At 41.8% G+C, this 21,362-nt stretch overlaps 1 protein-coding gene across 12 annotated transcripts in view; it reads left to right on the top strand.

The window, feature by feature from the left end:
- fryl (furry homolog, like) overlaps nt 1–21,362 on the top strand; it is a 634,639-nt gene that overhangs the window by 345,072 nt on the left and 268,205 nt on the right. For all 12 annotated transcript variants that reach the window (XM_041198439.1, XM_041198448.1, XM_041198467.1 and 9 more), the window contains one exon: nt 8,630–8,801. In XM_041198439.1, coding sequence (XP_041054373.1) covers nt 8,630–8,801 — 172 coding nt within the window. The remainder of the gene's footprint in view (nt 1–8,629; nt 8,802–21,362) is intronic.

Here is a 21,362-nt window from a genome sequence, read left to right as displayed (position 1 = left end):
GGGATTCTGTGATAGTACTAAGTTAATTTTCACCTGGAGCATGTTATTATTTTCCAGCTTAATTCCATAATAAAGGCAACACAATGAAGTGCATTACTTTCCAGAAGAATTATTTTGCACTGCACTGGGATGTTAGGATCATTCTGAAAAGCAAAAAGAAGCTCCTTGGAATTTTTGCAGGAAGGTTTTTTAGAATTTAAGCCTCATTTACAGAATACCTAAAAAGGTTAAAAGGGAATGAATTTAAAGGATTTGACATAAGGTAACATTTGCTGTCCTGGGTTCTGGGTTTCTCTGTTATAGCTTGTACAATTTAGAAACAATTTTAATTTACCTGAGGTGGATTCTGAAATTTGCAATCAGCTGAAATTAACCTAGATTTGCCTGTTTACTGCTAAGGTCTGAAAGTGACAGGCCAAGTCAGCAGCTAAACATTCTAGCACTAGTAAAATACTGCGAATGCTGGGAATCTGAAATAAAAACAGAAAATGCTGGAAATACTTAGCAGTGAGTTCTGATGAAAAATCATCGACCTGAAACATTAACTCTGTTCCTCCCCACAGATGCTGCCTGACCTGAGTTTCTCCAGCATTTTCTGGTTTTATAACTAAACATTCCAACTGTACTCCGACTCAGATTTAACAATGAACAATTCCACTGTAGATCAGATATACATTATATATATTTATTTACATATAGATCTATATTATCTCTAATTTATTAAAGGTCTTGCTTGTAGCACATAGTTCTGATAGGAGTTGCACATATTTGCTGTCACACTTCAGCAATTGCATTTTGTTGATTAACTAAGCAAAATGGCAACAAGTTGGTAGCAGTTGAATCAAATATGATCAAAGTGGCTATGAGAAACTCTTGGATTCATAAAAGCAACTATTGAGGTGAAACTGCATACTAACAGTTTCAGGTTGGTCCATCACCTCAGTTTGCTTATCTACAGTATTCTCATGGTGCATTTCTACTAACCCTGAATCCCATTTGTTGACAAAAACCCTGTCTAATTTCTCCTTGAAACTCATTAATGTTTCTTGTACAAATATCCATACCAGTAAACCAGATAATCTGTTTCAGTAACATTGGTTGAAAGATATTTATTGGTTAGAACACCTGGAGACCTCTCTGTTGTTCTTTCAGTCGTGTGTAACAAATAAAATTGTTATGCTTTAAACTGTTATGAGTTCTGCCCAACAATGAGCCTATGTGGCTTGGTTATTATGGGGACAAGGAAGCCCAAGATGAGACTTACTGGGAGCAAAGTGTAAAATGTTCACACCTGAAAACAAGGGCAAGAGGGTGATGGCGTAGTGGCATTGTCGCTGGGCTAGTAATCCAGAGACCCAGGGTAATGCTCTGGAGACTGGGATTCAAATCCCGCCAGGGCAGATGGTGGAATTTGAATTCGATAAAAATCTGGAATTCAAAGCCCAGTGATAACCGATTGTTGTTTTAAAAAAAGCCCATCTGGTTCACTAATGTCCCTTAGGGAAGGAAATCTGTCATCCTTACCTGGTCTGGCCTACATGTGACTCCAGACTCACAGCAATGTGGTTGACTCTTAAGTGACTTAGTTGTGACAAACGGCTCCAAAGACTGAAAAAAGAAATGAAACCGGACGGACCGCCCGGCATCGGCCTTGGCACCGGAAACAACAACAGCAATCGCAGCCCTGGTGACCCTGCAAACACCTGGGGGCTAGTGCCAAAATTGGGAGAGCTGTCTCACAAACAAGTCAAGCAACAGCCTGACATAGTCATCCTCACGGAATCATACCTTACAGTTAATGTCCCAGACTCCACCATCACCATCCCTGGTTAATGTCCCAGACTCCACCATCACCATCTCTGTGTCATCCCACCGGCAGGTCAGACCCAGCAGATGTGGCAGAGTGATATATAGATGGGAGGGAGTTGCCCTGGTCCCTATGAAGTTGACTGGTCCCCAGAGTCTCATGGCATCAGGCAAACATAGGCGAGGAAACCTCCTGCTGGTTACCATGTACCGCCCTCCCTCAGCTGATGAATCAGTGCTCCTCCATGTTGAACATCACTTAGAGGAAGCACTGAGGGTGCCAAGGGCGCAGAATGTTCTCTGGGTTCTCTGGAAGACTTCAATGTCCATCACCAAGAGTGGCTGGGTAGCACCACTATTGAGTGAGCTGGCCGAGTTCTAAATGACATGGGTCTGTAGCAGCCGGTGAGGGAACCAACAAAAGAGAAAAACATTCTTGACCTCATCCTCACCAACCTGCCTACCGCAGATACATCTGTCCATGACAGTATCGGTAGGGGTGACCGCCGCGCAGCCATTGTGAAAACGAAGTCCCACCTTCACATTGAGGATACCCTCGATCGTGTTTTGTGGAACTACCACAGTTCTAAATTGCCTATAACAACAAAATCAACCACCTATTGTTGTGGGACTGAAGCCATGTCTAGACCAGATAAACCATGGCAGAATTCCCTTCCATGAAAGACATTAGTAAACCTGTTGGGTTTTTAAAACCATGGTCATTCTGTCAGGTGCCAGTCCACAACTAACTAGGTTTTATTGAAGTTTACAGTTTCCATGTAATTAGGAGGGAGTTATCTGTCACGAACATTAAGTTATGATACATGCGAACAGACAAAATAGGAGCAGAAGTTGGCCATTCAGCAACTCAAGCCTGCTCTGTCATTCAATAAGATCATGGCTGATCTGGTTGCATTTTGAATTCCACATTCCCATTTACGCCGATAACCTTTGATTCCCTTGCCTAACAAGAAACTACCTCTCCCTTAAAGATATTCAATGACTCCACCTCCGCCACCTTCTGAGGCAGAAAATTCCAAACCCTCAGAGAAAAAAATTCTCCTCTTTATTCAAAAAGAATGATCCCTAATTTTCCACCTTGTCGAGAGTGTTCAGGATCTTTTATACTTCAGTCAAGTCACCCCCTCATTCTCCCAAACACCAATGGGAACAAGCCCAATCAATCCAATCTTTCTTTGTAAGACAACCTGCTCATTCCAGATATCAATCTGAACTGCCTCCAACGCATTTACATCCTTAAATAAAAAGACCTAAACTGTGCACAGTTTTTGAGATGTCGATCTACCAATGTCCTGTATTGCTGAAGTATAACATCCTTACTTTTTTATGTTCAATCCCTCTCATAATAAAGGATGACATACCATTAGCCTTCCTGATTACTTGCTGTGCCTGCATACAACTTTTTGTGACCCATGGACGAGAACACCTAGATCCCCCTGCACTTTGGAATTCTGCAGCTGTTCTCCTTTTAAGTAATGCTCTGCTTTTTTATTCTTCCTGCCAAAGTGAACAACTTCACATTTTCTCACATTATACTCAGTCTGCTAGATTTTTGACCATTCACTCAATCTATTTATATCTGTCTGCAACCTCCTTATGTTGTCATCACAACATACTTTCTGACCTGTCTTTGGTCATCTGCAAATTTAGCTACCACGCCTTCACTCCCCTCATCTAAATCATTGATATAAATTGTAAAATGCTGAGACCCCAGCACAGAGCCATGCAGGACTCTGCTCGGCACATCCCACCAATCAGAAAAAGACCCATTTATGCACACACTCTGTTTTCTGCCAGACAGCCAATCTTCTATATATGCAAATATGTTACTCCCTAAACCATGAGCTTTCATTTTCCACAATAACCTTTATCTGGCACCTTATCAAATGCTTTCTGGAAATCCATGTATAGTACGTCTATAGGCTCCCCTTTATCCACAGCACATGTTACTCCTTCAAAGAACTTCAGTAAATTAGTTAAACGTGATTTCCCTTTCATAAAACCATGCTGACTCTTCCCGTTTACCTTGAGTTTCTTTAAGTGCCCAGCAATATCCTCCTCCTTGATCGATTCTAACACCTTCCCCACACTGATGCCAAGCTAACTGGCTAATTGTTTCCTGTTTTCTGCCTCCCTCTCTCCTTGAATAGAGGGGTTATCTTTGCTACTTCCAGCCTGATGGAACCTTTCCAGAATCTAGTGAATTTTTGAAAATTAACACCAACGCATCTACTACCTCATTAGCCAGCTCTTTTAAGACCCTGGATGAAGCCCACCAGGACCCAGAGACTTATAAGCCCGCAACTTCATCAGTTTGCTCAGCACCGCTTCCCTACTATTAACTCCCCATTGTCACTCTCCAGAGGACCAACACTCACTTTACCTACTCTTTTCCTTTTTAAATACCTGTAGAAACTCTTGCTGTCTCTTTTTACATTTCTAGCTAGCTTCCTCTCGCACTCAAATTTCTGTCTCCTGATTAAACTATTCATCATTCTCTGTTGTTCTTTATATTCTGACCAATCACCTGACCTGCCACTTATCTTTGCGCAGTTATCTGCTTTTTCCTTAAGCTACTTTCCTTGAGTTTCTTGGTTAACCACAGTTGGTGGGTCCCCCCTTAGAATTTTTCTTTTTAGCAGGAATATACATTCTGAAATAGCCCCTTAAATGCCTGTCACTGTTTCTCTCTTGATCTGTCCTCCAGCCTAGTATCCCAGTTCACTTCAGCTAGTTCATCTTTCATGCTCACATAGTTGCCCTTATTTAAGTTTAAACTACTAGTCTTTGACTCACTCTTCTCCCTTTCAAACTGGGTGTAAAATTAATTGATATTGTTTTTGCCTCTACCTCAGAGAGCCTTTATTCTGAGGCCATTAATCCTGCCACATTACACAATACCAAATCTAACATAACCTCTCTGGTTGATTCCAGAACGTGCTACTCTAAGAAATTATCTCAAAAGCATTCTATGAACTTTCCCTCCAGGCTACTACTGCCAATCCGATTTTTCCTGTTTATACGTAGATTGAAGTCACCGAGGATTATTGCTGCCCCTTTATCACAAGCACCCATTATTTCATCTTGTATACTTTGCTTACATTGTGGTTACTGTTGGGGCCTGTAGACCACTCCCACGAGTGACTTCTTTCCTCTACTATTCCAAATCTTCACCCAAATCAATGCTACATCCTTATCTCCTGAATCAAAGTCGTATCTGACTATTGCACCAATCCATCCTTGATTAACAGTGCTACTGCTACCCCTCTACTTTTACCTTGCTTCCTATTCTTTTTGAATGTCATATACCCCTCAATATTCAGGACCCAATCCTTGTCATCCTGCAGCCATGTCTCCGTAATGGCCATCTGTTCATTTTTATTTGCTTTGTTATGAATGCTACACATATTCATATACAGACCATCTTTAGTCTTGTTTTCTTAGTAACATCTAGTCTTGACTGTTGGTGTATTCTTAGGATTTTTCTCTGTCCCTTCCTGCCATTCTCTGACCCTCATTTTCCATCTTACTATTTAGCTGTCCTGCCTTGACTCTACTCCCTGATCTGCTACATCTACCCAAGCTTGATCCCTCACCCCCTTGTTTAGTTTGAAGCCTTCTCGACTTCCCTAATTATGCGGATTGCTAGAACATTGGTTCCAGCATGGTTCAGGTCGTAGACTGTCCCAACGGTACAGCCCCCACTTAGCTCAGTGCTCATGTCAGTCAATCCACTTGTTTTTAAAATCATTTACAGGATGTGGATTTCACTGGTTGGGCCAGCATTTATTGCCTAACCCTGACTGCTCTTGAGAAGGTGATGGTGAGCTGCTGCCTTGAATCGCTGCAATCCCTGTGGTATAGGTACACCCACAGTGCTGTAGGGGAGGGAGTTCCAGGATTTTGACCCAGTGACAGTGAAGGAACGGCAATATATTTCCAAGTTAGGATGCTGAGTGGTTTGTAGGGGAACTTCCTGATGGTGGTGTTCCCATGTTTCTGCTGGCCTTGTCCTTCTAGATGGTAGTGGTTGTGGGTTTGGCAGGTGCTGCTTAAGGAGCCTTGGTGATTTCCTGCAGTGCATTTTGTAGATGGCACACACTGCTCCTACTGTGCATTGGTGGTGGAGGGAGTGAATGTTTGTGGAAGTGGTGCCAATCAAGCGGGCTGCTTTGCCCTAGACGGTGTCAAGCTTCTTAAGTGTTGTTGGAGCAGCACTCATCCAGGCAAGTGGGGAGCATTCCATTACACTCCTGACATGTGCCTTGTAGATGGTGGACAGGCTTTGGGGAGTCAGGAGGTGAGTTACTCACTACAGGATTCCTAGCCTCTGACCTGTTCTTGTAGCCACAGTATTTATATGGCTAGTCCAGTTCAGTTTCTGGTCAAAGGCAGCCCCCAGGATGTTGATAGTGGGGGATTCAGTGATGGTAATGCCATTGCACATCAAGGGGCGATGATTAGATTCTCTCTTGTTGGAAACGGTCATCGTCTGACATTTGTGTGGCGCAAATGTTACTTGCCATTTGTCAGCCCAAGCCTGGATATTGTCCCAAGTCTTGCTGCATTTGAATGTGGACTACTTCAGTATCTAAGGAGTCGCGAATGGTGCTGAACATTGTGCAATCATCAGTGAACATTCCCACTTCTGACCTTATGAAGGAAAGAAGGTCATTGATGAAGCAGCTGAATATGGTTGGGCCTAGGACACTACCCTGAGGAACTCCTGCAATGATGTCTTGGAGCTGAGTTGACACCTCATTTTTAGGTATGCCTGGTGCTACTCCTGGCATGCCCTCCTGCACTCTTCATTGAACAGGGTTGATCCCCTGGCTTGATGGTAAAGGTAGAGTGGAGGATATGCCAGGCCACAAGGTTATCGAGTGTGGTCAAGTACAGTGCCACTGCTGCTGATGGGGCACAGCACCTCATGGAAGCCCAGTCTTGAATTGCTAGACCTATTCAAACTCTATCCCATTTAGCATGGTGATAGTGCCCCACAACACGATAGAGGACATTCTCAGTATGAAGATGGGACTTTGTCTCCAAAAGGACTGTGCAGCGGTCACTCCTACTGATTGTCATATTTTCACTGCTCTCTTTTTTTGTTGTCGAAGCTCATACAATCTGTTTTAATACTGCTAGTTTGCTCTAATATTCCGTTTTCTCCCTCTTAATCAATTCTTTAGTCGTTGTTTGCTGGTTTCTATAACTCTCATGATTAATTTTACTGCTTGTCTTGGTAACATGGGTCTCTTTTTAATCTGATACTGTCCTTAATTTCTTCAGTTAGCCATGGTTGGATCTCTCTTCCTGTGGAGATTTTATTTGTCAATGGGACGTAGATTTGCTGAGATTTGTAAAGTATTTATTTGATTTTTTTTCTCCCATCTTCCCTTTTAATCCTAGTGTACTTTAACCATTGCGCCCCTCTCACCTATGTTTAAGTTTGAGACTCTACCTTTAGATTTAAGGACATCATTCTTGAACACTAAATTCTGTCATGAAGATCACTGTTTCCAGGGGGACCATTACAATGGATTACAGATTAACTCTTGTCTCATTGCGCAAGCTAAGATTTAAAGCAACCTGTTCCCTAGTTGGCTCCATGATATATTGTTCAGGGAAACTGTCTCAAATCCATTCCATGAACTCATCCTTCAAACTACTTTTGCCAGCATTTGTTGCCCATCCCTAATTGTCCTTGATCTGAGTAGCTTACTGAGCCATTTTAGAGGCCATTTAAGAGTGAACCACATAGTTGTGGGTCTGGAGTTACATGTAGGCTAGACCACGTAAGGACAACCAAACTTCCCTAAAGGGCATTAGTAAATCAGATGGGTTTTTACAACAGTCGATAGTTTCATGATCACCATTACTGAAACTAGCTTTATATTCCCGATTTATTAACTGAATTCAAATTCCACCAGCTGCTACGGTGGGATTTGAACCTGTGTCTCCAGAGCATTAGCCTGGGTCTCTGGATTACAAGTCCAGTGACATTACCACTACACCACCGTCTTCCCTGTTATTGGAAAAAATTGTTCAAAACAAATGTTTTTCCATTCCACAATACATTTCTGTACATGCATAGTAGGTGCAAACCTGTTATCATCAAGTGCTTTTGCACAGAAGAATAAATTGCTTGCCACAGTTATCTTAAGTGTTTCCCATTGTACTGATATTCATTTAAATGATGAATAAAACAAAACTGGAAATTTGAGTCTTTCATTCATGAACACTTGCTCTTTGGGCAAGAAATAACCTTGAAACTAGAACAAAACTGCTACCTTGCTCTTGTTTAGCTATACAATCAGTAGCTTGCCAATGTGTTTTCGTGATATTTGGTTTAAATTGTTCGTTCAAGACTAGTAAAGTTTTGAGTCTTACATTAAGGATAATAATCAAGTCTTTTTTTCCTTTGAGTAAAGTTACGTGTGGTGTCAATAATACTCAACATGTCCTTGAATAAATTGAAAGCACTGTTAAACAATAACTTCTGTTTGGTTAAAATTGAATCCATCATTGGTAAATCTGAAAGAACAACACTTGGAATTCAATGATATGAATATCTCGTTCACATACATTTAGGCTTTTTCAATGCATGATAAAAAATATTTTATTCAGTGGATATGAGAATTAGATGATGCATACAGTACTATTTTAAGCAGTGTTTTTGATCAGTAAATGACTAAAAATACAACTGAGTTTCTGGTGCTTGTTGAGCAGATGATGGCCATGTTGAAATTTTTTACTCCTGAAAGAACTGACTGTTACTCATTGCTACATTTTTCTGTTACAGAGAATGAACATAGGTTTGAGAGCATTTCTAGTAATTGCAGATAGTTTACAGCAGAAAGATGGGGAACCTCCAATGCCAACAACAGGAGTTGTTCTTCCATCGGGTAGTACACTGCGAGTAAAGAAAATTTTCCTGAACAAAACCCTCACAGATGAAGAAGCTAAAGTGATAGGTTGGTTTTGTATGCTTAAAAGTTATTTTCATATATGTTAACTCTCTTTTTTGCACCCTTCTTGTTGCATTATATTTAAATTGCAAAATTCTTCAATCATTTTCCAGAAGAATAAATTTTTGTATTTTTACATGAGATATTCTCCTCTGCTTCAACATTGCATGCCATTGCAATAAATGAGTTCTTTCAAAATTGGTGCATGCATTTTAATTGCCCAATTTCTACGTAGTGAGTCAGACCTTGAACAGAAATCCTTATCAACGTAATTGGCTTGTTAGGTTTCTGAAGTGAAAAAGCAATAGAATGAATGCTTCATCAAACAATGGCTTAAATTATCACGTGGATTTATTAAGCAATGAGCAAAAAAATTAACAGTAGCAAAAACAAATACTAGGTTCAAGTTTCCACTAGTTATATTTGCGATCTGGGTGAAATTGTCTGAATCAGTGCAAAAGATTGTGGAATTTAAATTGTGAGTTACGCCTAAATCTACTTATGCTTGTGTTTACATTGAACCTTTACAGTAAGTCCTTGTTTAACATTTCCCTGCTTAACATTGTTTTGCTTTAACATTGGTAAGTAAATGTGGCCTTTAACCTAATTAGGCATTGCAAGATTTGTTTTAATGTTGTTTCCTGTATTATGGGAGCCATTTTAGAGCAGCCTACCCTGCTCCCCAGCCTCTGAATTGCAGCCTCTCCCACTCCCCGACTCTGAGTTGTGGCCTTTCCAATCTCAACCCTCCCTCTAGCCGCTTCCCTCCCCTGGACTTGCATTCTCATTGAAGACCCAGGCCCGATCTGTTGTGAAAGTGAGTGTCCCCAGGATGTAGAATTGCAGAGCCAGGGTTGCTACAATCCATGTTTCCATGTTTTTTTTTAAATGCCCCTCCTCGCTACTCTTCTCCTGAGCCCTCGCTCACAGCAAGAGTTCAGAAGAGGGAAGCGATGAGCAGGAGCATTTAATAAAAAACGATTGTAGCAGCCCCAGCTTGACACCTCTGCACCATGAGTACTCTCTCACTTCCAAAACACCGGAGCTCCGGCTTCAGATCAGACCTGGATCTTCAATGTGAACACAGGTTCAGGAGAAGGAAGCAGTGAGAGGGTGAGTTAGGGAGTGGGAGGTTCAGGGAGAGGGTGGGACTGGAGGGGCAACTCTGACGTCAGAGAGGGGGAGAGACCACAGCTCTTAAGGGTTGGGGAGTGGGAGGATCTGCAATGACCAGGATGGTCAGGGAGCGGGCAGTTCAGGAAGTAGGACCTGCAGCGAGCAGGAGGGACTGTAAGTGGAAAGTGACATTTTTCTTTTATATTTTTAAACTTATTTTTTAGGTTATTTCATTTACCAATGTAGGAATTTAGCAATGTAAAATATTTCAACTTAGAAGGTATGATGCTTTAATATTTGTTTTTTTTCCTGATAAAGAAGGGACTACCAAACCTAACCACAGTTTTAACATTGATTCCCATGGGAACCAATGGTTCACAGTCATGATTTCCAGGAACGCAACCACAAAAAACATAAATACGAACAATACGAGTTAGGAGGAGAAGTAGGCCATTCAGCCTGGTGAACCTGCTCTGCCATTTAATAAGATCATGGCTGATTTGTTTGTGCTTCGAATTCCACATTCCCATTTACCCCTGATAACCTCTGATTCCCTTGCAATTGAGGACTTACTATATGCTAGGACACATATCACTTTGTCCAAAGCAGTCCCCTCAAAATTGGCTGCTTCTCCAGATCAAAAAAGTGTTGTTGGCATGTTTCCATCAACTCTGCCCATTCAGGATCAGTCGACAAATAACACTCTTTTTGTCAGTGCTGCTGTTCAAACTTGACTTAATATATGAAAATTAATTTAAATCAATGATCAGTGCTCTTACTTATAAAGGCAGGGCACTTGGCAGTAAAAAATTTACAGAGAGGTGTTAGGAGCAGGAGTAGACCATACAGCCCATTGAGCCTGTTCCACTATTCAGTATGTTTATGGCTAATTTTAGGCCTCATCTCCACTTTCCTACCCATTCTTCATATCCCTTGATTCCCTGGGACACCAAAAATCTGTCAATCTCAGCCTTAAAGATATTCAATGATGGCACATCCATAACCCTCTGGGGTAGAGAATTCCAAAGATTCATAACCCTTTGAGTAAAGAAATTCCTCCTCATCTCAGCCCTAAATAATCTGCCCCTTATCCTGAAACTTTGCCCCCTTGTTTTAGGTTCACCAGCTGGGGGGAAAACCTTTGTGTCTACCCAGTCAAGCCCCTTCATAATCTTAAATGTTTTAATGAGATCACCTCTGGACCTGGGTGGTGCAAAGTGGCAGGCAGATCTTGCAGTAAATAAGTGTTAGAGGCTATTTGACATCACGATCTGCCCACTCTGCATGATTCCAGCACACACATGGCATGTCTGCAGCCGTGACCTGTCAGTGGCAGGCTGCATAGGAGGTGGCTAGAAACACTGCAGTTGTCATTATATCACTTGGGATTTCTGCACTGCTGGCATTAGTGGCACTACAGAGCCCTATTTTGTGCCCAATGTCTGTAAATAGAATACAATTACAAAATAAGCAAATGGGATCTAAAGAATGTGACTTGGGAAAAATAGAGATGAAGGTAGTGCTTTTATTTTTGCGGAAAATCCCTATTATATTGCATTCTTCAGGCACTAAAGCTTGTTTGACAAAGAAAAGTCAAAATTATTGATAAAAGCCAAAATACTATAAATACTAGGAATCTGAAGTAGAAACAGAAAATGCCCACTCTTACTTTCTATCTGATCCAGCTGTGGTTCAGTTGGAAGCATGCTGACCTCTGCATCATAAGATTCCAGGTTCAAGTCCCACTTCAGAGCTTAGTACAAAAATCTAGGCAGACGCCTCCAGTGCTTTATTGAGGGAGCACTGCACTTTTTGGTGCTGCCATCTTTAAAATGAGATACTAAACTGAGGCTACTCCAGTGGATGTAAAAACAAATCCCATGACACTACCCAAAGAAAAGCAAGAGGTATAACCCCAATGCCCGAGCCAGTAATTATCCCTCAATCAGCATCATGAAAGAACGGAAAATCTGGCCATTATCACATTGCTATTTGTGGGAGTTTGCTAGTCCCATATTGGTTGCCATGTTTCCTACCATTACAACAGTGATTACACTTCAAAAGTACTTCATTGGCTGTAAAGCATTTAGTTGTGAAAAGAACCAAATGAATGTAAGTCTCCTAGCAAACAGAAGTTGGCATTATAATACATAATTTCAATTGTAAATTTTGAAGAATGGACCCAGATTTAAAATTGTGTTCAATTTTGTTTCTTCATTGTGTTGATAAATTCAAGACATGCCTAATTTCTGCAACTAATTTCTTCAACTAATTCAAAATCACAAGTTCTGAATAATATTAAGCCAAGTTTCACTAAGAAACTGCTGAACTTATTATATATGTTTAAATTTGTATTAAGAATGAATAAGAACCTAAAGAGAAAAGGTCACTTACTCTATTCCGTATGACTATGATCCATGTTTGCTCAGTTAATTTCCGTTTTCTTCATGTCTTGGTGCCAGACCCATTAGCTATTATTAAAGTACAAACATGTCAACTTATTTTTTTTAAATCTTTAATTTGAGCCTGCACTCACTGGCACTTCATCCATATCCTTAAGTGCACTTAGTTTCCAGAAACTATTAACTAGAAGTTCTGCTCGTCGCTGCTGTTGAATTGAAACTATGTTACTCTTGGTTTCATAACATCTAACTTTGTTAATCCAATTTTCAGCTTCATATAATATGATATACAGTGTTCAGAAGAGACAAGAGTGGGCTAAAAAGAAGTTGCTACAGCCTTGTATGGCAGGGACATTTGGAAAATAAAAACAAAAAACTGCGGATGCTGGAAGTCCAAAACAAAAACAGAATTACCTGAAAAAACTCAGCAGGTCTGGCAGCATCGGCGCAGAAGAAAAGAGTTGACGTTTCGAGTCCTCATGACCCTTCAACAGAACTGAGTGAATATTAGAAGAGGGGTGAAATATAAGCTGGTTTGGGGGGGGTGGTGTTGGTGTGGGGGGAGAGAAGTGGGGGGGTGTGGTTGTAGGTACAAGCAAGCAGTGATAGGAGCAGATAATCAAAAGATGTCACAGACAAAAGAACAAAGAGGTGTTGAAGGTGGTGATATTATCTAAACGAATGTGCTAATTAAGAATGGATGACAGGACACTCAAGGTACAGCTCTAGTGGGGGTGGGGTGGAAAGATTAACAGGGCATAAAAGATATAGATTTTAAAATAATGGAAATAGGTGGGAAATGAAAAATCTATATAAATTATTGGAAAAAACAAAAGGAAGGGGGAAGAAACAGAAAGGGGGTGGGGACGGAAGAAGGAGTTCAAGATCTAAAGTTGTTGAATTCAATATTCAGTCTGTAAGGCTGTAAAGTGCCTAGTCGGAAGATGAGGTGGTGTTCCTCCAGTTTGCGTTGGGCTTCACGGGAACAATACAGCAAGCCAAGGGCAGACATGTGAGCAAGAGAGCAGGTTGGAGTGTTAAAATGGCAAGCGACAGGGAGGTTTGGGTCTTTCTTGCGGACAGACCGCAGGTGTTCTGCAAAGCGGTCGCCCAGTTTACGTTTGGTCTCTCCAATGTAGAGGAGACTGCATTGGGAGTGTTTCTGGGAGGGAGGAGAAGGCGTGAGGGCGGATGCGCGGGAGATGGGCCGGACACAATTGAGGGCCCCACTGCATCCGTCCTCACGACTTCTCCTCCCTCCCAGAAACGTGATAGGGTCTCCCTTGTCCTCACTTATCACCCCACCAACCTCCGCATTCAAAGGATCATCCTCCGCCATTTCTGCCAACTCCAGCATGATGCCACCACCAAATACATCTTCCCTTCACCCACCCCCCCCCGCCCCTCCGGCGGCATTCCGTAGAGATCGTTCCCTCCGGGACACCCTGGTCCACTCCTCCATCACCCCCTACTCCTCAACCCCCATCTACGGCACCTCCCCATGCCCATGCAAAAGATGCAACACCTGCCCCTTCACTTCCTTTCTCCTCACCGTCCAAGGGCCCAAACATTCCTTTCAAGTGAAGCAGCATTTCATTTCCATTTCCCCTAACTTAGTCTACTGCATTCGTTGCTCCCAATGCGGTCTCCTCTACATTGGAGACACCAAACGTAAACTGGGCGACCGCTTTGCAGAACACCTGCAGTCTGTCCACAAGAAAGACCCAAACCTCCCTGTCGCTTGCCATTTTAACACTCCATCCTGCTCTCTTGCTCACATGTCTGTCCTTGGCATGCTGCATTGTTCCAGTGAAGTCAATGCAAACTGGAGGAACAGCACCTCATCTTCCGACTAGGCACTTTACAGCCTTACAGACTGAATATTGAATTCAACAACTTTAGATCTTGAACTCCTTCTTCCATCCCCACCCCCTTTCTGTTTCTTCCCCCTTCCTTTTGTTTTTTCCAATAATTTATATAGATTTTTCGTTTCCCACCTATTTCCATTATTTTAAAATCTATATCTTTTATGCCCTGTTAATCTTTCCACCCCACCCCCACTAGAGCTGTACCTTGAGTGTCCTGTCATCCATTCTTAATTAGCACATTCGTTTAGATAATATCACCACCTTCAACACCTCTTTGTTCTTTTGTCTGTGACATCTTTTGATTATCTGCTCCTATCATTGCTTGCTTGTCCCTACAACCACAGCCCCCACTTCTCTCCCCGACCCCCCCCCCCCAAACCAGCTTATATTTCACCCCTCTCCTAATATTCACTCAGTTCTATTGAAGGGTCATGAGGACTCGAAACGTCAACTCTTTTCTTCTGCGCCAATGCTGCCAGACCTGCTGAGTTTTTCCAGGTAATTCTACATTTGGGAAAATAAATAGTTCATCCAGTGGAAGTTGGAAGACTACAGAATAAATTACTCTGGCTGGGCATTTCTAATTCATCATGATGTGAGGAGGAGAAATTGCTCTTTTGAAGACTATGTGAAATAGGAAGGTTATCTTAATAGAAAATATCCATCCATCAACCAAATATAAACTGGAAAAACTCAAATGTTGTACAGAGTCAGTAAATATAATACACAACTGCTTTTTCACTGAATTAGTGTCATCTTGGCCTGTTATCTGCAAAGGGCCCAGATAATGTACAGAAATTCACGTTTTATCATGCCTATGAGAGAGCTACTACATATGATGATGTTTAACATGATCTGAGAGTCAGAAATACCCAGACCAGGAGCTAGGTTTGTAAGCTGAATTCCGTGAAAACTAAAGAAAATAGACCTGTTCAATAACATTTCAGTGTAGGGTACCTTTTAAAGGTGTTACACTGAACATGCAGGACAAATACAATCTAAACAAACTTGATCAAAAATGGATTGACAAGCTGATTAAAGCTGAAAGAGGTAAAATAACCTCTAGAAATCCTGCAGAGGTGAGGGGGTTCAGTGGGATGAATACAAGAAAATACAAGGGAGTTAATAGAGTAATGACAGTGAGAAAGGTGGACCTGGAGAAGGAGACATCAGCAGAAGCAATAAAATTAAAAATAAAATTAGCAATACAATTATTTTAATATTGAAAACAATAAAAGGACTGTCAGAAAAGAGGTGAAAGTCATTAAAATGTAAATAATAGCAACTTGCTTATGAACTGAAGATAATTGAAAATTTTGAATTACTACTTTGTTCTTCACAAGGGAAGGCATGAGTAATGTGTCCTCCAAGAGTACAATCAAAGGAATATTAATGACTTTGAATATAAATAAAATGAGAGCCCTAAGCAGGTGAAAAGAGCTCAAAATAAACAAGTCCTTAGGAAAGAAAAGGTACTAATTGTCAGCTGTGGCTCAATTGGTAGCATTCGCACTTCTGAGTCATAAGTTTTCTCTGCTCAAGTACTAAGGGAGTGCAGTGCTGTCTGTGCCTTCAGATAAGATGTTAAACCAAGCCCCATAGCCCCCTCAGGTGAGTGTAGAAAATCCCATGGCACTATTTCAAATACAAGCAGATCCGAGGTGTCTTGGCTTCTTCTTCTTATCGTGTCCACGGACAGTCTATTCATGGCCCAGCCAGAACTGGACACATTTTTGCGCCTTGTTGTTGAATTCGGCAAGATCTGCAACAGTGCAGGGTTCTCTAGCGATAGGCATTGCAGGAGATGTTGCATAGTCTGTGGCTCAGTTCCACATTCACAAGTTGTTGGGCTGGTTGTATATCCCCATTTGTTTAGGACTGGTGTAGGTTGTTCAAAGGTGTCCCTAAGTCTGTTAAGGCACTTCCAGGTTGCCCAGTTGCAATTAGCTCCTGGGGGAAGGCTTTCATCCGGTAGAATTTCCATCACTGGGGGTTGTTCGCGACTGGCGAGCCAGTCTTTCCACAAGTCGATACGGGCTTCAGATGGGGTTAATTGTAATGGAGCAGAGAGTAATCCTTGGTGTCTTGGCTGATATTTACTACTCAATCTACATCACAAAAACAGATAATCTGGTCATTATCACATTGCTGTTTGTGGGAGTTTGCTGTGAGCATGCCATGTTTCCTACAATGCAACAGTGGCTACATTTTAAAAAAAAACTTCATTGGCTGTAAAGCACTTTGAGATAAAAGCAAAGTACTGTGGATGCTGGAAACAAACAAAAACAAAAATAGCTGGAAAAACTCAGCAGATCTGTGGAGAGGAAGACAGAGTTAATGTTTCTTGCCCATCTGACTCTTCATCAGTACTTTGAGATGGCTGGGCAGTTGTGAAAGCTGCTATATAAATACAAGTCTTTCCTTTTTTTAAATCCCAGGATGCTAAAAAAAAAGAGTGAAAAATTGTGTGAAACGCTGATGATAGTGATGAAGAATATACAGGACACTTGTTTTGCAGGGGGTGAGGGGTTGGTGGGGGTGAGGCAGTTTGGTTCCCAGTAGATTAGAAACATGCTAATGTTTTGCTTTTATCAAAAAGGAATGAAGGAACAGAAAACTATATACCCCTTATTTTCACCACCTTTCCAAGTAAAACATTGAAATAGATTAAAAGCAAAATACAGCGGAAGCTAGAAATCTGAAACAAAAACAGAAAATGCTGGAAAAACTCAACAGGCCTAACAGCATCTGTGGAGAGAAAAAAAGCAGTTAATGTTTCAAGTCCTTATGACTCTGAAATAGTTTGTCAGGAGTGAATTTGAGAACTATTTTAATAATACTGCCTAGTAAACAGTAGCCAACACTGGTTCAGAAAAAAAATAAGAAGCTTGGTTAATCTCTTTAATGGCTTTGAAAAAGCAACTCCCAAGTCAACTGTGGGAAAGCATTTGATAAAATCACTCTTGAAAGGCTTGTCAAACTCAAAGATATGGTGATTCAGAATAAACCCTGGAAGTGGAAAAGAAACTGGCTGAAGGGTAGAAAACAATTTCCTCATTGGAGGAAATGGGTCATGGTGGGGAAAGAATTGAGTCTGAGTGCCCCAGCTCATAAAATAAGTTGACCACTTGATGTCAGACCATCAGCAGCAGGAGCGAGAGCAGCCCTGGGTGAAAACAGCGTGGTGAGAGAGAGTGAATAAAGAGCAGGGAAGAGGGACTGAGGCCCCGCTATCAGCGGCAGGAGTGAGGGCGGCCCTGAGTGAAAACAGCGCGGAGAATGAATAAAGAGAGGGGGAGAGAGACAGAGGCTCCAAACAGTGATTCAAACCAACACTGAAAACACATAGAATGATGTCACAAGAGAGCAGGCAGGTGATTGACTGGTGAGTATTCAATTTTTAGCTTTGTTTTAAATTTAAATTAGCAGCTGAGTAACTATCACTTGTTGATTACTACTAAATTAGTAACTTAAGGATCGGGGCGAGAGGAATTAAATAAATAATAAAGGTGAAACAATAGAAAAGAGTGAGAGCGGAGCTTACCTTACCCTGGGTGAGGGAGCCATTCTCACCCAGACACTCGGCAGTGCTGGAATTCGAAAGGAGTGACCAGGACAAGGGAGAGAGCTGTTTGGTAGGTAGTGGGTAAGTTTTTTTTTCCACTTGAAAGCACCATTACAGAAGGTAAGAGTCTCAGCATTTTTTTTAAGCAAAACTAAATAGTTTCCTCCTTGGCTTAAATTTAAGGAAATAGTCTTTTTAATTAAAAACAAAAATAAGTATGGCAGTCCCTTGTGTCATATAGCCTGCAGCATGTGGGAATTCTTAGACACTCCTTGCAGTCTGGATGACCATGTGTAGGAAGTGCCGCTGGCTTGACCAGCTTGAGCAAAGAGTTTCAGAGCTTGAGTGTCAGCTGGATTCACAGCGGTGTATCCACGAGGCTGAGGGTTACGTGGATAGCGTGTTTTTAGATGTGGTCACTCTGCAGCTTAAGGAAGTGCAGTCAGAGAATGGGTGACCACCAGTCAAAAGAAGGGAGGCAGGTAGTCCAGAAAGCCCCAGAGTGCATCTCGCTCAAGAACAGTTTTTCTGTGTTGAAAAACCATGAGGGTGAAGGTTCCTCTGAAGAGTGCAGCCAAAGCCAAATTCACGGCACTGTGGGTGGCTCTGCTGCACAAGCTGGGAGGAGTAAGAGTGGAAGAGCAATAGTGGTAGGAGACTTGATAGGGGTGCAGACAGGCGCTTCTGTGACTGTAGATTTGACTCCAGGATGGTGTGTTGCCTCCCTGGTGCCAGGCTCAAGGCTGTCACAGAATGGTTGCAGGGCATTCTGAAGGAGAAAGGCAAATAGTCAGAGTTCATGGTTCACATTGGTACCAACGGCATAGGTAGAGAGAGGGATGAGCTAGGTAGCAGATTAAAAAGCAGGACCTCAAAGGTTGTAATCTCTTGATTATTCCCTGTGCCATGTGATAGTGAGTATAGGAATAGGAAGAAACGAAGGATGAATGCGCGGCTGAAGAGATGGTGCAGTTGGGAGGGCTTTAGCTTCCTGGATCACTGGGTCTGTTTCTGGCAAGGGTGGGGCCTGTACACGTCGGACGGGTTGCACCTGAATCGGAACAAGACCAACATCCTTGCGGGGAAATTTGCTAGTGCTGTTGCGGGGGGATTTAAACTAATGGGATGTAGAGTGGAGGTAGCGTAGGGGGTGATGCACAGCCAAATGTAGAAGAGAAATTAAGTCAGCCTGGAAGGCAGAGCAAATATAGACCTGTTAAGGCACAAGGGAATAATGCAAAGCTGGTTTGCATCTATTTTAACGCAAGGAGTCTCACAAGTAGGGCAGATGAATTGAGGGTGTTGATTAACACATGGGAATATATTGTTGCTATCACAGAGACATGGTTGAAAGAAGGGCAGGGCTGGTAGTTCATTATTCCAGGGTATAGAACCTTCAGGCATGACGATGAAGGGATGTAAAAGAGGAGGTGACATTGCACTATTGATCAAGGGGTCAATTACTGCAGTAAGGAGTAATTAGTATCTTAGAAGGCCCCTCAAATGAGACCATATGGGTAGAACTTAAAAACAAGAAGGGGGCAATCACTTCGCTGGGAGTGTACTATAGGCCTCCAAAGAGTCAGGGAAATAGAGGAGCAGATATGTAGACAAATCTCAGAGAAGTGTAAAAATAATTGGGTAATAATAGTAGGGGATTCCAACTTCCTCAATATTAACTGGGATAGTCTTAGTGTGAAAGGCTTAGAGGGGCGGAATTCTTAAAGTGCATCCAGAAAAGCTTTTTGAGCCAGCATGTAGAAAGTCCTGCAAGAGAAGGGACGATACTGGACCTAATCATAGGGAATAAAGCCAGGCAAGTGGTAGAAGTGTCAATGGGAGAGCATTTTGGTGATAGTGACCATAACATTTAAGGTAGTTGTGGAAAAGGACAAAGATGGACAGGAAATAAAGGTCCTGAATTGGGAGACACTACCCTGAGAATCTCTTGCAGCGATATTCAGGAACTCAGATGATTGTCCTCCAACTGCAACATTCTTGCTCTGTACTAGGTAGGACTCCAGCCAATGGAGAGTTTTTCCTTTGATTACCATTGACTTCCATTTTACCAAGGTGCCTTGATACTGCACTCGGTCAAATGTTGCCAATTTCAAGGGCAGTCACTCTCACCACCTCTGGAATTTATTTCTTTCGTCCACATTTGGACCAACGTTGTAAATGGGGCTGGAACTGGTCCTGGTGAAACCCAAACTAAGCATTGGTGAACAAGGTGCTGTTGATAGCACTGTTGAAGGTACTTTCCATCACTTTGAGAATTGAGACTTAAGGGGTGGTAATTGGCCAGATTGGATTTGTCTTGCTTTTTGTGGACCGGATATACCTGAGTAAATTTTCACTTTGCCGTCAGATACAAGCTGAAACAGCTTGACTAGGGATGAGGCTAGTTCTGGAGCACAAGTCTTTAACATAACAGCTGCATTGTTTTTGGGGCCCATAGTCTTTAGGCTTTGACATTTCTTGTTATTTTTGCTGAAAATCTTGATAATTTTGGCCAAAGACTAGGATTTGTGATGGTGGAAGGAGGCTGGGATGGATCATCCACTCAACATTTCTGACTGAGGATGGTGCAAATTCTTCACCCTTGTCTTTTGTATTCACATGCTGGGCTCTACTGTCACTGAGGATGAGGATATTCATGGAGTCACCACCTTATGTTAGTTGTTTAATTGCCTGCCGCCATTCACGACTAGATGTGGCAGGACTGGAGAGCAAATGTGTAGCCTTGGGGAGAGTTACAATTTTTCAATGCCCCCAAGCTAGGAAGAGGGAAAAATGATCAGGATTTCCAATGCTTATTGTTTCCTATTGATTCTTGTTGGAAGTTTAGGTCTATTAGATATGAGTGAAGGTGAATTTCTTTTCTTGCCTGGAGTGTCTAGTGCTCAAAAGATATGCAGACTTATCATCCAGCATTAAATGTGATGACTGGTGACTTGAGAAAGTTGCTGAAGCCATCTGTGAAATTCTCCTGTAGCATGAGAGAAGAGAAAGAACACGGAAGCAGAGATGGTTGCAGGATAGATTGGATGATTCACCCAAAACAGGAACTGATAAATGATATTGGATTCAAAAGTAATGACCTTGAATGTAGAGAAGATTATGCAGTCAAAATATATTTTATATTCCTTGCTCACTGGTTCTATTTTTCTAATTCTCTCTATTTTCTAGGTTGATGTTTCATAATGTGAAGACTTAATCTGTTGGTCCTCTATGGTGCAATTGTTGAGTTAATCTGTCAAGTGTGCACATTGAAGCAACAACAACTTGTATTTATATAGCACCTTTAATGTAATGAAGTGTCCATAAACACTTCACAGGAGCAATATAAGGCAAAGTATGATACCAAGGGGAGGTAATGGCGTAGTGGTATTGTCACTGGACTAGTAATCCAGAGATCCAGGGAAATGCTCCGAGGACCCGGATTCGAACGATGGTATTTGATAAAAATCTGGAATTAAAAAGCCTAATCTAATGATGACCATGAAACCATTGTTGATTGTTGTTAAAACCCATCTGGTTCACTACAGGAAATCTGCCACCCTTACCTGGTCTGACCTACATGTGGTTGACTCTTAAATGCCCTCTGAATTAGGGC

The sequence above is a fragment of the Carcharodon carcharias genome, chromosome 1, assembly GCF_017639515.1.
Source record: "Carcharodon carcharias isolate sCarCar2 chromosome 1, sCarCar2.pri, whole genome shotgun sequence".
NCBI lineage: Eukaryota > Metazoa > Chordata > Chondrichthyes > Lamniformes > Lamnidae > Carcharodon > Carcharodon carcharias.
The sequence above is the reverse complement of the archived record's forward strand: the minus strand, read 5'-3'. Positions and strand labels throughout refer to the sequence as shown.